Genomic DNA, 13744 nt, shown 5'->3' on the forward strand with positions numbered 1-13744 from the left:
GCCCTATGCAACGTTCTCAGTATAAGTCACTGATAGCTTCACAGTAATTTAACATCTGGGTATGAATACACACACCTGTAATTCTAGCTACTTGGGAGGCTGAGGCAGGAGGAAGGCAAGTTTGAGGTCAGCGTGGGCAATCTGACAAGACCCGTATCTCAAAGAAATTTTTAAAAAATGGCTGGTGGCTGGGGACATAGCTTATAGCTTAGTGGCAGAACACTTGCCTAGCATGTGCAAGGTCCCGAGTTCAATATTCTGTAGTGCAAAAAATAAAAAATTAAAAAAAAAATAAAGGACCCAAAACAAAAACTGCTTGTTAATGGGCTGAGGATGCAGCTCATTGTCAGAGCACTTGGCTAGCATGCCCAAGTCCCTGGGTTCAGTGCCCAGCACCAAAACAACCAGAACAACAACAAAACACTTATCAAATCACTACCCACAAATCATTTAGAAGCAGAGGTAACCATAGAAAGTAAACACACATATACTGCTTTTATTATTATATAGTTGTTAGTTGAATGAAAACAAATAGCTAAAAAGTTTTCCAGTGATAGAAAAACATACTTGGGTAAGTTATGGCACAATTTTTTGTGTATTCAGACAACAAAAATGTGTATTTTTGCACCAACTGCAAATGCAGAATTAATAAAACTAGGGAAATGAAAGGTCAAAAGGAGCCTCAAACACATCCACTATTTTAAGATTTTAGATAAAGAAGCAGAGAATAGAAAAAAAAATAAAAAAGAAAGAAACCAACATATACACCATGATAACAGTCTTTTTTTTTTTTTTTTAATGACTTCCTATTTCATCTCTTTTCTAAAAGCATTGGGACCCTTATTGTAGATTATGTATCATCTCCTCTTTGGCTATAAGGTGTGTAGTTTTGTTAACCAGAGACATCAATGAGTTCAGTTTCTGAGACCAGTCATTTAATAAATTATTGGGATCCTTGGGTCTCTGGAAGTTGATGATTCCTGCCAACCTATCTACTTTAGCAAAGATGGTCTTGTTAACTACTAGATTCGAGAGAAAAGCCTCTGACTCCTGCAAGAAAAAGACAAGTTGAATTAAGACAGAATAATTACACATGATAAAGAAAACTTAAGGAAAGCATTTTTTAAATTCTTCATCCAAGAACATACAAGGCTAAAATCCATTACTAATAGCAATTGCTGACTATAAAACGATAATGTACTTATCCTAACTAATGTTCTTCTTTTTTTTTTTTTTAAATATTTTTATTTTTTAGTTTTCGGCGGACACAACATCTTTGTTTGTATGTGGTGCTGAGGACCGAACCTGGGCCGCACGCATGCCAGGCGAGCGCGCTACCGCTTGAGCCACATCCCCAGCCCCTAATGTATGACAGTCAAAGGTATGAAGGGAACCTCAGTCTCTAGGGGGTCAGGGCTGAGTCGCATGTGCATTTCTCCAGACTCAACCACTGGTGCAGGGGACCAGAGCCTTGGCAAAACGTGTGTCAGTTAATTTCCTTCTCTATGTTTCCCCTTGAAAGGCACTCTGGTATAGCTTGTTGCCAGTGTAGAATTCATGCTCTACCATCTGGCACATAGCCATGGGTAAGACATTTTACTTCTAAGACTCTAGTATCCTCATCAGTGAGAACTGTTCCCCAATTTTCCTACAGAATGGGCTTTCCAGAGCGTCACACACTGCCGGATCTTTGTGTGCTAGTGTACATTCTGTCACCGTGAAACGCAAACCTGAAGGCAGTGCTCCTCTAAAAGCCCTTTTCAGATGAACTGTAGTCAAGTCTTCCTCAGTTTTTTTGTTTTTTAGGTGCTTAGGATCGAACCCAGGGACGTGTGCATACTAGGAGAGTGCTCTACCATGAGCTGCAGCCACAGCCCCTCCTCACATATTCTATTGATGCAGTTCATTTTTGTGGAAACCTAAACATATTTATTATATATACATGTCAGACTTCAAATTAGTCAATGTAAAATTAATATTTAAGTGAAGGATTTTTTTGGGGGGAGGGAAGTGATAAGGAGTATTTTGGGGATTGAGCCCAGACCACTGAACCATAACCCCCGTCTATTAAGTGATGTGAGCCACATCCCCAACCTTTTATTTTTTACTTTTGATGCTATTTTAATTAGCATAAATAATATCAGTAAAAAATTATTACTTAGGCTATTTTTTGGTACTCAAGCTTGAGAAACTTTCTATCACTAAAACTTACAATTAAAAAAAAAAAAAAAACAAAATTCTTTTTTTTTTCTTATTTAATGTTTACAAGTTGACTGATAAATTAACCAGACAATGATGGATAACCCACACAATGATGTTTACTACTTACATCAACAGACAGATCGAGAAGTTGTGCCATCCTTTTCATTGTTATCCGAGTATAATATTTGGCCATTATTCTAATATTCTGGTACAGGACAGAGGGCGGGGAACACATAACAGCTGTTAGTAAGACTGAAAGTCCATTCATTTTCATATCCAAATTACTTAAAATTTCAGACTCAAAGCTTTTAAGCTTCCTGATGTAGGGGATGGTATTCTTTTTTTTTTAGTTGCGGGGGGGGGGGGGGGGCTGGGAGGGAGGGATATGTGGGAGGTGGTGGTATCATGGATTGAAATCAGGGGTACTCAACCACTGAGCCACATCCCCTGCCCTATTTTGTATTTTATTTAGAGACAAAGTTGCACTGAGTTGCTCAGAGCTGAGCCTGGCTTTGAACTTGTGATCCTCCTGCCTTAGCCTCCCCAGTCGCTGGGATTACAGGCATGCGCCACGACACCTGGCTGGGGATGGTATCTTATTCTCCTATGTGCCCCAACACTTTGTATTGTATCTGGAACATAGACGGCTCAAAAGAATATTTCTTATGTGAATGAATCAATATTGACACAATTCTGTGAAGATCAAAGTTCAATTTTAAGACATATTACCCATTTTGAAGATAAGCAAGTAAGTATTAGAGTAAAAACATCTCTTTCCCCCATTCTTAGGAAATGCCTTCTGGTGTTTGTTTTTTGAAACAGGGTCTTGCTATGCTGCCCAGGCTGGGCTCGAACCTGTGATCCTCCTGCTCCAGTATCCTGAATAATTGGGATTATAGGTGTGTTCTACCATACTCAACTCGTTCTGGTTTATACACTATAAAATTTTGTCTTCCTCAAAACATTCTAAAATACAATTACCTTTTCTGAAAAGCCAAAAATAAGAGGGAAAAAAAAAAGATTAGAGGAGTTAAGCTCTGACACACTATGGGAAATACAGAGCACACATCTAAACAATAAACTTTATACATTACTACTACCTAGGGCATAAAGGGGAAACAAATCCTAAGGTGAAGAATTAAAAACATAACATCCTACTAATTAGAATTAAAAAAAATCCTGAAGAATCAGTTGATTACCAAATTTAAAAACTAATATTTTAGCTGAGCATGGTGGCGCATGCCTATAATCCCAGAGGCTCGGGAGGCTGAGGCAAGAGGATCACAAGTTCAAAGCCAGCTTCAGCAAAAGCGAGGTGCTAAGCAACTCAGTGAGATCCTGTCTCTAAATTAAATACAAAACAGGGCTGGAGATGTGACCCGGTGGTTGAACACCTCTGACTTCAAAAGAAAAAAAGTTTAGCCAGGTGCAATCGCACATGCCTATAATTCCAGGAGACTTAGGGAGGAGGAGGCAGGAGGATCACAAGTTCAAGGCCTTCCTTAGCAATTTAGTGAGGCCCCAAATAACTTAAGACCCTGTCTCAAAATTTTTAAAAATTATTTTCTTAAAAAAGTGCAGGGGTAGAGGATGTAGCTAGTGGGAAAGTGCTCCTGAGTTCAATCCCCAGTACTTTGAAGGAAAAAAAACCCCATGGTGGCATGCACCTGAAATCCCAGCTACTTGAGAAGCCAAAGCAGGAGGATTGAGTGTTTGTGAGGCCAGTCTTGACAACACAGCAAGACTGTACCAAAAAAGAAGGAAGAAAGAAAGAAAATTTAAGTGGTACGGTGTTTGCCAAGTGACTTGGAGGCCAAGGCAGAAGGATCACAAGTTCAATGCCAACCAATAAAAAATAAAAAGGGTAGGACATGGCTCAGTGATAAAACACCTCTGGGTTCAATCCCAAGATGATGCAGAAAAGTAAATTCACTAGTTGAAGGTTAAAATAAAAACTGGCATCTCTATCATGCAGATTCTTACATGTTCAACAACTCTGTTCTTCAAGTCTTTCCACCTTTTTTCACCTTCTTCTGTAGAAGCAAAAACATCAGTTGCAGGACTCTCAAGGGAACCTTTCCTTAATTCCATCCCATAGTCTTCAACAAGTGTAGACCAACGCATCAACTCCATTGTAGTAAAAAGCTTTAAAAGATCCCTGTGAATTATAGAAAATTTAATATTCTAAATCCATCAAAATGAAGGTTTACCATCCCCAATCCAAAAATCCAGAATCCAAAATGCTCCAAAGTCTGAGATCTTCTGAGACCTGACATGATGCCACAATTAGAAATTCTAAACTTGATTTCATATATTTGAAGGCAGGTTGTGATAATTTTAAAATGCCGAACTTATGTGTGAATAAGTATAAGAAAACGATTGATTTTTGGTAGTACAAAAAGTCACAGGAATAATGGTGTGACAGTGTTACTTTTGCTTTCTGATGGTTCAATATACATAAACTTTGTTTCATGTACAAAACTATTAAAAATATTGTTATCAGCCAGGCATGGTGGCATACACCTGTAATGCCAATGACTCAGGAGGCTAGGTCAGGAAAGTCACAAGTTCAAAGCCAGCCTTAGCAACTTGGCTAGACCCAGTCCCAAAAGAAAAAATAAAAAGAGCTAGGGATTTAGCTCAGTGATAAAGTGCCCCTGATTTCAATCTCCAGCATCCCACCAAAAAATATGAGTTTAGGGGCTGGGATTTTGGCTTGGTGGCAGAGCACTTGCCTTGTGGGTGTGAGGCACTGGGTTCGATCCTCAGCACCACATAAAAATAAATAAGTAAAAATATTGTGTTCATCTACAACTAAAAAAAAATATTTTAAAAGTATGAGTGTAACATACTCAAATCAATAAATGTAATTAATTGAAAGCCACATCACAATGAATGGGGAAAAGCCAAAAGTACTTCCTCTAAAATCAGAATAAGACAGGACATTCACTCTTATCACTCCTATTCAATATAACACTAAAAATTCTAGCCAGAGCCAGCACAGAAGTGCACACCTGTAATCCCAGTAACTCAGGAAGTTGAAGCAGGAGGATCCTAAGTTTAAGACCGGCCCTCAGCAACTTACTGAGACCCAGTCTCAAAAAAAAAAAAAAAAAAAAAAAAAAATCTAGCCAGAGCAATTAGGCAAGAGAAGAAAATAAAAAGAATAAAAACAGGAAAGGAAGAAGTCAAATTATTACTGCTTGTAGATGATATATATGATCCTACACTCAGAAGATCTAAAAACCTCCACCAGAAGGCTACTAGAGCTAAATAACAAATTTAACAAAATAGCAGATACAAAAATCAATAGCTTTCCTATATACCAGAAATGAAGCTGTTGAGACAACCTAGGAATAAATTTAATCAAGGAGGTGAAAGACATGTTTAATAAAAACTATAGAACACTGAAGAAATTAAAGAACACAATAGAAGATGGAAAGAAATCCCATGTTTATGGATAGGCAGAATCAAGATTATTAAAATGGCCATATTACCAAAAATACAGATTCAATGCAATCCCCAATGACATTTTTAACACAGTTTGGGGAAAAAAAACAGTCCTAATATTCATGGAAAATAAATATTAAAAAAAATTCTCTCTCTTTCTCTCTCTTTAATAAAAAAGATATTTAAAAAAAAAAAAAAAAAGAAAAAAATAGAAGACCCAGAATAGCCAAAGCAATTCTAAGCAAAAGAAAACAAAACAAAAATGATATTGGAGGCATCACATTACCTGACTTCAAATTATACTACAGAGCTATAGTAATAAAAACTACTGGCATAAAAATAGACATAGAGTGTGAAACAGAAAAGATGACAACACAGAGACAAACCCACACAGATACAGTAATCCCTGACAAAGGTGCCAAAAATATGTTGGCAAAAAAGATAGCCCGTTTAACAAATGGTGCTAGGAAAACTGGCTATCCATATGGAAAAGGATGAGACTATATCCCTCTCTCTCATCCTGAGCAAAGAATTAACTCAAAGACCTAGGAATTAATCCAGGAACTTTCCAGCTCCTACAAGAAAATGGAAAGTCAATATTCCAACACACAGGTGGAGACAAGGATTCTTTAATAGAACTCCTAAAGTTAAAAAAATAATACCAACAATTAATAAATGGTACAGCATCAAATTAAAAAGCTGCACAGCAAAGGAAACAAGAATATAAAAAGAGAACCTACAGAATGGGAGAAAATCTTTGCTAACTATTCTTCCAAAAGAGGATTAATAACCAGAACTCAAACTTCCAACAAAAAACCCAAATAACCTAATCAGTAAATGGGCAAATGAACTGAAGACACTTCTCTAAGGAAGAAATACAAATGGATAAAAAACACATAAAAATATCCTAAACATCTTTATCAGTCAGGGAAATGTAAATCAAAACTGCACTGAGATTCCATCTCACTCCAGTTACAAAGGCACCATCAAGCATACAAACAATAAACTCAGTGTGGTGGTGCACGCCTGTAAATCCCAGTCACTTAGGAGGTTGTGCAGGAGGATGACAAGCTCAAGGGCAGTCTTGCAACTTAGTGAGATCTTGCCTTAAAAATTAAAAAAGGCCTGGGCATGTAGCTCAGTGATAATCCCTAGTTCCAAAAGCAAATTAAAAAAAAAAAAAAAAAAAAAAAAAAAAGAGGGCTGGGGCTGTGGCTCGGTGGTAGAGCACTTGCCCTGCACACATGAGGCACTGGGTTTGATTCTCAGCACCACATAAAAATAAATAAATAAAATAAAGATATTGTGTCCATCTACGACTAAAAAAAATTTAAAAAAAGAAAAGAAAAAGAATATGAACAATAATAAATGATGGATAGGATATGGGAAAAAAAGGAACACTTACACTGTTGGTGGAATTGTAAATTATTACACTATGGAAATTATTATCACTATGGAAATCAGTGTGAAGTCTCCTCAATAGCATAGGAAAGGAAGCCAGGCATGATACATGCACACCTATAATCCTAGCTTGCTTGCAAGGCTAAGATAAGATGATTCCAAGTTCAAGGCCAGCCTTAGTAGCTTAGTGAGACCCTGTCTCAAAATAAAAATAAAAACAGTAGGGATGGGGCTGTAGATCAGTGGCAGGGTGCTTGCCTAGGATGTGTGAGGCACTGGGTTCCATCCTCAGCCCAACATAAAAATAAACAAATAAAGGCATTCTGTCCATCTACAACTACAAAAAAATTAAAAAATAAATGAAAGAAAGAAACAAAGACAAGACTAGGAATGGAACTATCACATGACCCAGACACACCACTCCTCAATGTCTATCCCAAAGAATTAAAGTCATTATACTACAATGATTCATGCACACCATATTTATAGCAGCACAATTCATAATAGCCAAACTATGGAACCAGCCTTGGACTTTAGGTGTCCATCAACAGAGAAATGGATAAAGAAAATGTGTATATATGCAATGGAATTTCATTCAGTCATAAAGAATAAAATTATGCCATTTGGAGGCAAGTGGATGGCACACTTTTTTATTATTATTATTATTATTTTTTTAGAGAGAGAGAGAGAGAGAAAGAGAGAATTTTAATATTTATTTTTTAGTTATCGGCACACACAACATCTTTATCTGTATGTGGTGCTGAGGATCGAACCCGGGCCGCACGCAAGCCAGGCGAGCGCGCTACTGCTTGAGCCACATCCCCAGCCCGTGGATGGCACACTTAAGAGCTTTATGTTAAGCAAAATAAGCCAAACTCAAAAAGTCAAGCGTTCTGTTCTCTCTCATATGTGGAAGCTAGAGAAGAAAAAGAGAAAAAAGGCAGTGATATGGACTCATGAAAATGGAAGGGAAAACAGCAGAGTAAAGAGAGCAGGGAAAGGGAGAAGGGGAGGGAAAGAGGAAATACTAGGGAATGACAAGGACCAAATTATATTGTGATAACAAATGCATGTATGAATATGTAACAATGAGTCCATTATGTATATTTATAGAAAATAATATAAAAAATAGAAAACAAAGGGAAAAACACTGTTGAAATTACGTTCAGGCTATGTTTATGAGGTATATATGAAACAAGCAAATTTTGTGTTTAAACTTGGGTCCCATCCCCAAGATATCACACTGTGTATATGCAGATATTTCAACAAAAAACTCTTGAAATCAGAAAGCATATCTGTTTTACATGACAGATTATCAAAAGTGTGTTTTTTGGTACTGGAGATTAAACCCAGGACACTTTATTGCTGAGATATACCCCCAGGCCTTTTTTTTTTTTAACTTATTTTTTAGTTTTCGGCAGACACAACATCTTTATTTGCATGTGGTGCTGAGGATTGAACCCAGTGCCGCACGCATGCCAGGAGAGCCCGCTACTGCTTGAGCCACATCCCCAGCCAACCCCAGGCCTTTTTATTTTTTATTTTGAAATAGTTCTCGGTAAGTTGCAGAATCTAGCCTTGAACTCACAATCCTGCCTTAGCCTCCTGAGTCTCTGGGATTACAGGTGTGTGCAGGCTGAATTTGGAAATAGTTCCGATCTCAAGCATTTCAGATAAAGAATTTTTAGCGTGCATAATAGCAAACTTCAAAAAGTCAACAGTTTTCATACCTTTCTATTTAGTAAAAGAAAACAAATTGAGGGCTTGGGTCGTGGCTCAGCGGTAGAGCACTCACCTAGCACATGTGAGGCCCTAGGCTCGATTCTCAGCACCACATAAAAGTAAATAAAATAAAGGTATTGTGTCCAACTACAACTAAAAATTAAATATTAAAATAAAGAAGACAAATTGATTGCTATTCAACTGATTTTACTATCACTTTGCCCATAATTCCAAAAAAAAGCACTGCCCTACATAACATTCTGCTCTCTCCTGTCAATCTCTGAAATAACTGTAAACACACTAATGAAGCAGATTAAAAAGAAAAAAAAAAACAACCTCTTAAAACGTAAAAACCCATCATGCTTATTGTGAGCATATCTGTTTTACATGACAGATTATCAGAGTGTGTACTTCCAAAAAACACAAGTCCTGGACTATTAACAATAAATTTATAAAAGAGCTAATTAGCTGCTCAAGTTGGCTTGATACAAAACTTCTAAATAAGTAGTTCAGAATAAACTATTATAATCTCATTACGTTAATTTCTAATGCAATACTAAAAACACCTTACCACTTAATTATTTCTAGTTTTCACAGATAAGAGAACATACAACCTTTGTGAGTTTGGCTTATTTTATTTAACATAATGCTCTAGTACAATCTATGAGCAATCGATTAAGGACTGTACACTCAGGTGAGACAATTTTCTTTCAAAATGGTTTTTCTAATGAGACATACTATGCTAATTACAAAAGCACTTACTTGTACTTGGGAATTTCTTCTAACTTCTTGTCACCACTTATTCGGTGAACCAAATCTGACTGTTCATTGTCAAAGGGAGCCAGGATAACATAGAGAACAACACTTTTCAGAGCCTAAAAACGTTAAACAACATAACAGATTATATTCAAGACTAAAAACGTAATGGAAACTTTGGCAAAAACTGAAAAATTATGGAATGATTATACATATTGGGACCTGCGACCCACCAGCAGAACGGGCCCAGCAACCCGCGGAGGGGCAGAGCCGCCCCACACGCCTGCAAGGTAGGCGGACCTGCGACCCACCAGCAGAACAGACCCAGTGGCCCGAATCTCCCCGGTTGGAGGAGGGGCAGAGCCGCCACCAGCGCCTGCTAGGTAGACAGACCTGCAACCAACCGACAGAACAGGCCTAGCGGCCCGCGGAGGGGCAGAGCCGCTGCCCGCGCCTGCAAGGTAGGCGAACCTGCAACCCACTGGCAGAAGAGGCCCAGCGGCCTGCAGAGGGTCAGAGCCGCCTCCCACGCCTGCAAGGTAGGCGGACCTGCGACCACTGAAAGAAAAGGCCCAGCGGCCTGCCGGCGTGGTAGGCACATTGCCCCAATTGGAGGAGGGGCAGAGCCACCGCCAGCGCCTGCAAGGGAGACTTTGCAACTATACAAGAGCAATATAAATATATAGGGGGAAAAATCAATAACACAACAGTTTCACCAAGCAGAAAGAAATGCGAACAGTATGAAAAGACAAGGAAAGAAAGGACCACAAACAATGCAGGTCAACTCAACTTTAGAAGAGGTAATATCTGCAGCAGATGGAATGTCAGATAAAGAATTCAGGATATACATGCTTCAGATGATCTGGAGTCTCAAGGAAGACATTAGACAGCAAAATCAGACAATGAAAGACCACTTCAACCACTTCGACAATGAATTACATAAGCAAATCCAAGAAGCAAAAGATCCAACTATACAGGGAGATAGAGGTTATCAAAAACAAATAAACAGAAATCCTAGAAATGCAGGAAGCAATAAACCAACTTAAAAACTCACTTGAGAATACTACCAGCAGAGTAGAACACTTAGAAGATGGAACATCAGACAATGAAGACAAAGTATTTCAACTTGAAAAGAACATAGACAGCTCAGCAAGACTGTTAAGAAACCATGAGCAGAACATTCAAGAAATATGGGATAACATAAAGAGACCAAACTTAAGAGTCATTGGGATACAGGAAGGTATAGAGGTCCAAACCAAAATGAGCAATCTATTCAATGAAATAATACTAGAAAACTTCCCAGACTTGAAGAATGAGACAGAATCCCAAATCCTAGAAGCCTACAGGACGCCGAATGTGCAAAATCATAAGAGATCCACACCTAGACACATTATAATGAAGATGCCCAACATACAGAATAAGGAGAGAATTTTAAAAGCTACAAGAGAAAGGAAGCAGATTACATTTAGGGGTAAACCAATCAGGATAACAGCTGATCTTTCAACACAGACTCTGAAAGCTAGAAGATCCTGAAATAACATATTTCAAACACTGAAAGAAAATGGGTTCCAACCAAGAATTGTGTATCCAGCGAAATTAAGCTTCAGGATGGAAGATGAAATTAAAACCTTCCACGATAAACAAACGTTAAAAGAATTTGCAGTTAGAAAACCATCTCTTCAAAACATCCTCGGCAAAATATTACAGGAAGAAGAAATGGAAAATATCAATGAAAACCAACAGCGGGAGGTAGTGCAGTAAAGGGGGGGGAATAATCAAAGAGGAAAACAAACCATGTTTAGTAACATAAATAAACAAATATGGCTGGAAGAACAACCCATATCTCAATAATAACCCTAAATGTTAATGGCTTCAACTCACCAATTAAGAGACACAGGCTAGTAGAATTGATCACAAAACAAGACCCAACAATATGCTGCCTTCAGGAGACGCATTTGATAGGAAAAGACATACATAGACTGAAGGTGAAAGGTTGGGAAAAATCATATCACTCATATGGACTTCGGAAACAAGCAGGAGTACCCATACTCATATCAAATAAAATAGATTTCAAGCCAAAGTTAATCAAAAGGGATAAAGAGGGACACTACATACTGCTCAAGGGAACCATACACCAAGAAGACATAATAATCATAAATATATATGCCCCAAACAATGGTACAGCTATGTTCATCAAACAAACTCTTCTCAAGTTCAAGAGTCTAATAGACCACCATACAATAATCATGGGAGACTTCAACACACCTCTCTTACCACTGGACAGATCTTCCAAACAAAAGTTGAATAAGGAAACTATAGAACTCAATAACATAATTAACAACCTAGACCTAATTGACATATATAGAATATTCCACCCAACATCAAGCAGTTACACTTTTTTCTCAGCAGCACATGGATCCTTCTCAAAAATAGATCATATATTATGTCACAGGGCAACTCTTAGACAATATAAAGGAGTAGAGATAATACCATGCATCTTATCTGATCATAATGGAATGAAACTGAAAATCAACGATAAAAGAAGTAAGGAAAAATCATGCATCACTTGGAGAATGAACAATAGGTTACTGAATGATCAATGGGTTATAGAAGACATCAAGGAGGAAATTAAAAAATTCTTAGAGATAAATGAAAACACAGACACAACATATCGGAATCTATGGGACACATTGAAAGCAGTTCTAAGAGGAAAATTCATTGCTTGGAGTTCATTCCTTAAAAAAAGAAAAAACCAACAAATAAATGATCTAATACTTCATCTCAAAATCCTAGAAAAAGAAGAGCAAAACAACAGCAAAAGAAGTAGAAGGCAAAAAATAATTAAAATCAGAGCTGAAATGAATGAAATCGAAACAAAAGAAACAATTGAAAAAATTGACAAAACTAAAAGTTGGTTCTTTGAAAAAATAAATAAAATCGACAGACCCTTAGCCATGCTAACGAAGAGAAGAGAGAGAACTCAAATTACTAGCATATGGGATGAAAAAGGCAATATCACAACAGACACTTCAGAAATACAGAAGATTATCAGAAATTATTTTGAATCCTTATACTCCAATAAAATAGAAGATAGTGAGGGCATCGATAAATTTCTTAGTCATATGATCTGCCCAGATTGAGTCAGGAGGATATTGACAACCTAAACAGACCAATATCAATTGAGGAAACAGAAGAAACCATCAAAAGACTACCAACTAAGAAAAGCCCAGGACTGGAAGGGTATACAGCAGAGTTTTACAAAACCTTTAAAGAGGAACCAATACCAATACTTTTCAAGCTATTTTAGGAAATAGAAAAAGACGGAGAACTTCCAAATTCATTCTACCAGGCCAACATCACCCTGATTCCTAAACCAGACAAAGACACTTCAAAGAAAGAAAACTACAGACCAATATCTCTAATGAACCTAGATGCAAAAATCCTCAATAAAATTCTGGCGAATCGGATACAAAAACATATCAAAAGAATTGTGCACCATGATCAGGTAGGATTTATCCCTGGGATGCAAGGCTGGTTCAATATACGGAAATCAATAAATGTTATTCACCACATCAATAGGCTTAAAAATAAGAACCATATCATCTTCTCGATAGATGCAGAAAAAGCATTCGACAAAGTACAGCATCCCTTTATGTTCAAAACTCTAGATAAACTAGGGATAACAGGAACATACCTCAATATTGTAAAAGCAAACTATGCTAAGCCTCAGGCTAGCATCATTCTGAATGGAGAAAAACTGAAGGCATTCCCTCTAAAATCTGGAACAAGACAGGGATGCCATCTCTCACCACTTCTGTTCAACATAGTTCCCGAATCGCTGGCCAGAGCAATTAGACAGACAAAAGAAATTAAAGGCATAAAAATAGGAAAAAAAGAACTCAAATTATCACTATTTGCAGATGACATGATTCTATACCTAGCAGACCCAAAAGGGTCTACAAAGAAACTATTAGAGCTAATAAATGAATTCAGCAAAGTGGCAGAATATAAAATCAACACGCATAAATCAAAGGCATTCCTGTATATCAGCGACAAATCCTCTGAAATGGAAATGAGGACAACCACTCCATTCACAATATCCTCAAAAAAAATAAAATACTTGGGAATCAACCTAACAAAAGAGGTGAAAGACTTATACAATGAAAACTACAGAACCCTAAAGAGAGAAATAGAAGAAGATCTTAGAAGATGG

General features: G+C 37.5%; 1 protein-coding gene across 1 annotated transcript in view; it reads right to left on the minus strand.

Moving 5' to 3' along the window:
• Positions 1–462: 462 nt before the first annotated feature.
• The window catches only part of Psmd12 (proteasome 26S subunit, non-ATPase 12), a 34737-nt gene continuing 21455 nt past the window's right edge, over positions 463–13744 (minus strand). Inside the window, exons 8-11 of the mRNA XM_076870588.2 lie at positions 9538–9650; positions 4186–4360; positions 2330–2407; positions 463–1050 (exon numbers count right to left, since the gene is read on the minus strand). Coding sequence (XP_076726703.1) covers positions 841–1050; positions 2330–2407; positions 4186–4360; positions 9538–9650 — 576 coding nt within the window. The 3' untranslated portion in view covers positions 463–840. The remainder of the gene's footprint in view (positions 1051–2329; positions 2408–4185; positions 4361–9537; positions 9651–13744) is intronic.

This window comes from Callospermophilus lateralis, chromosome 11 (genome assembly GCF_048772815.1).
Source record: "Callospermophilus lateralis isolate mCalLat2 chromosome 11, mCalLat2.hap1, whole genome shotgun sequence".
Lineage (NCBI taxonomy): Eukaryota > Metazoa > Chordata > Mammalia > Rodentia > Sciuridae > Callospermophilus > Callospermophilus lateralis.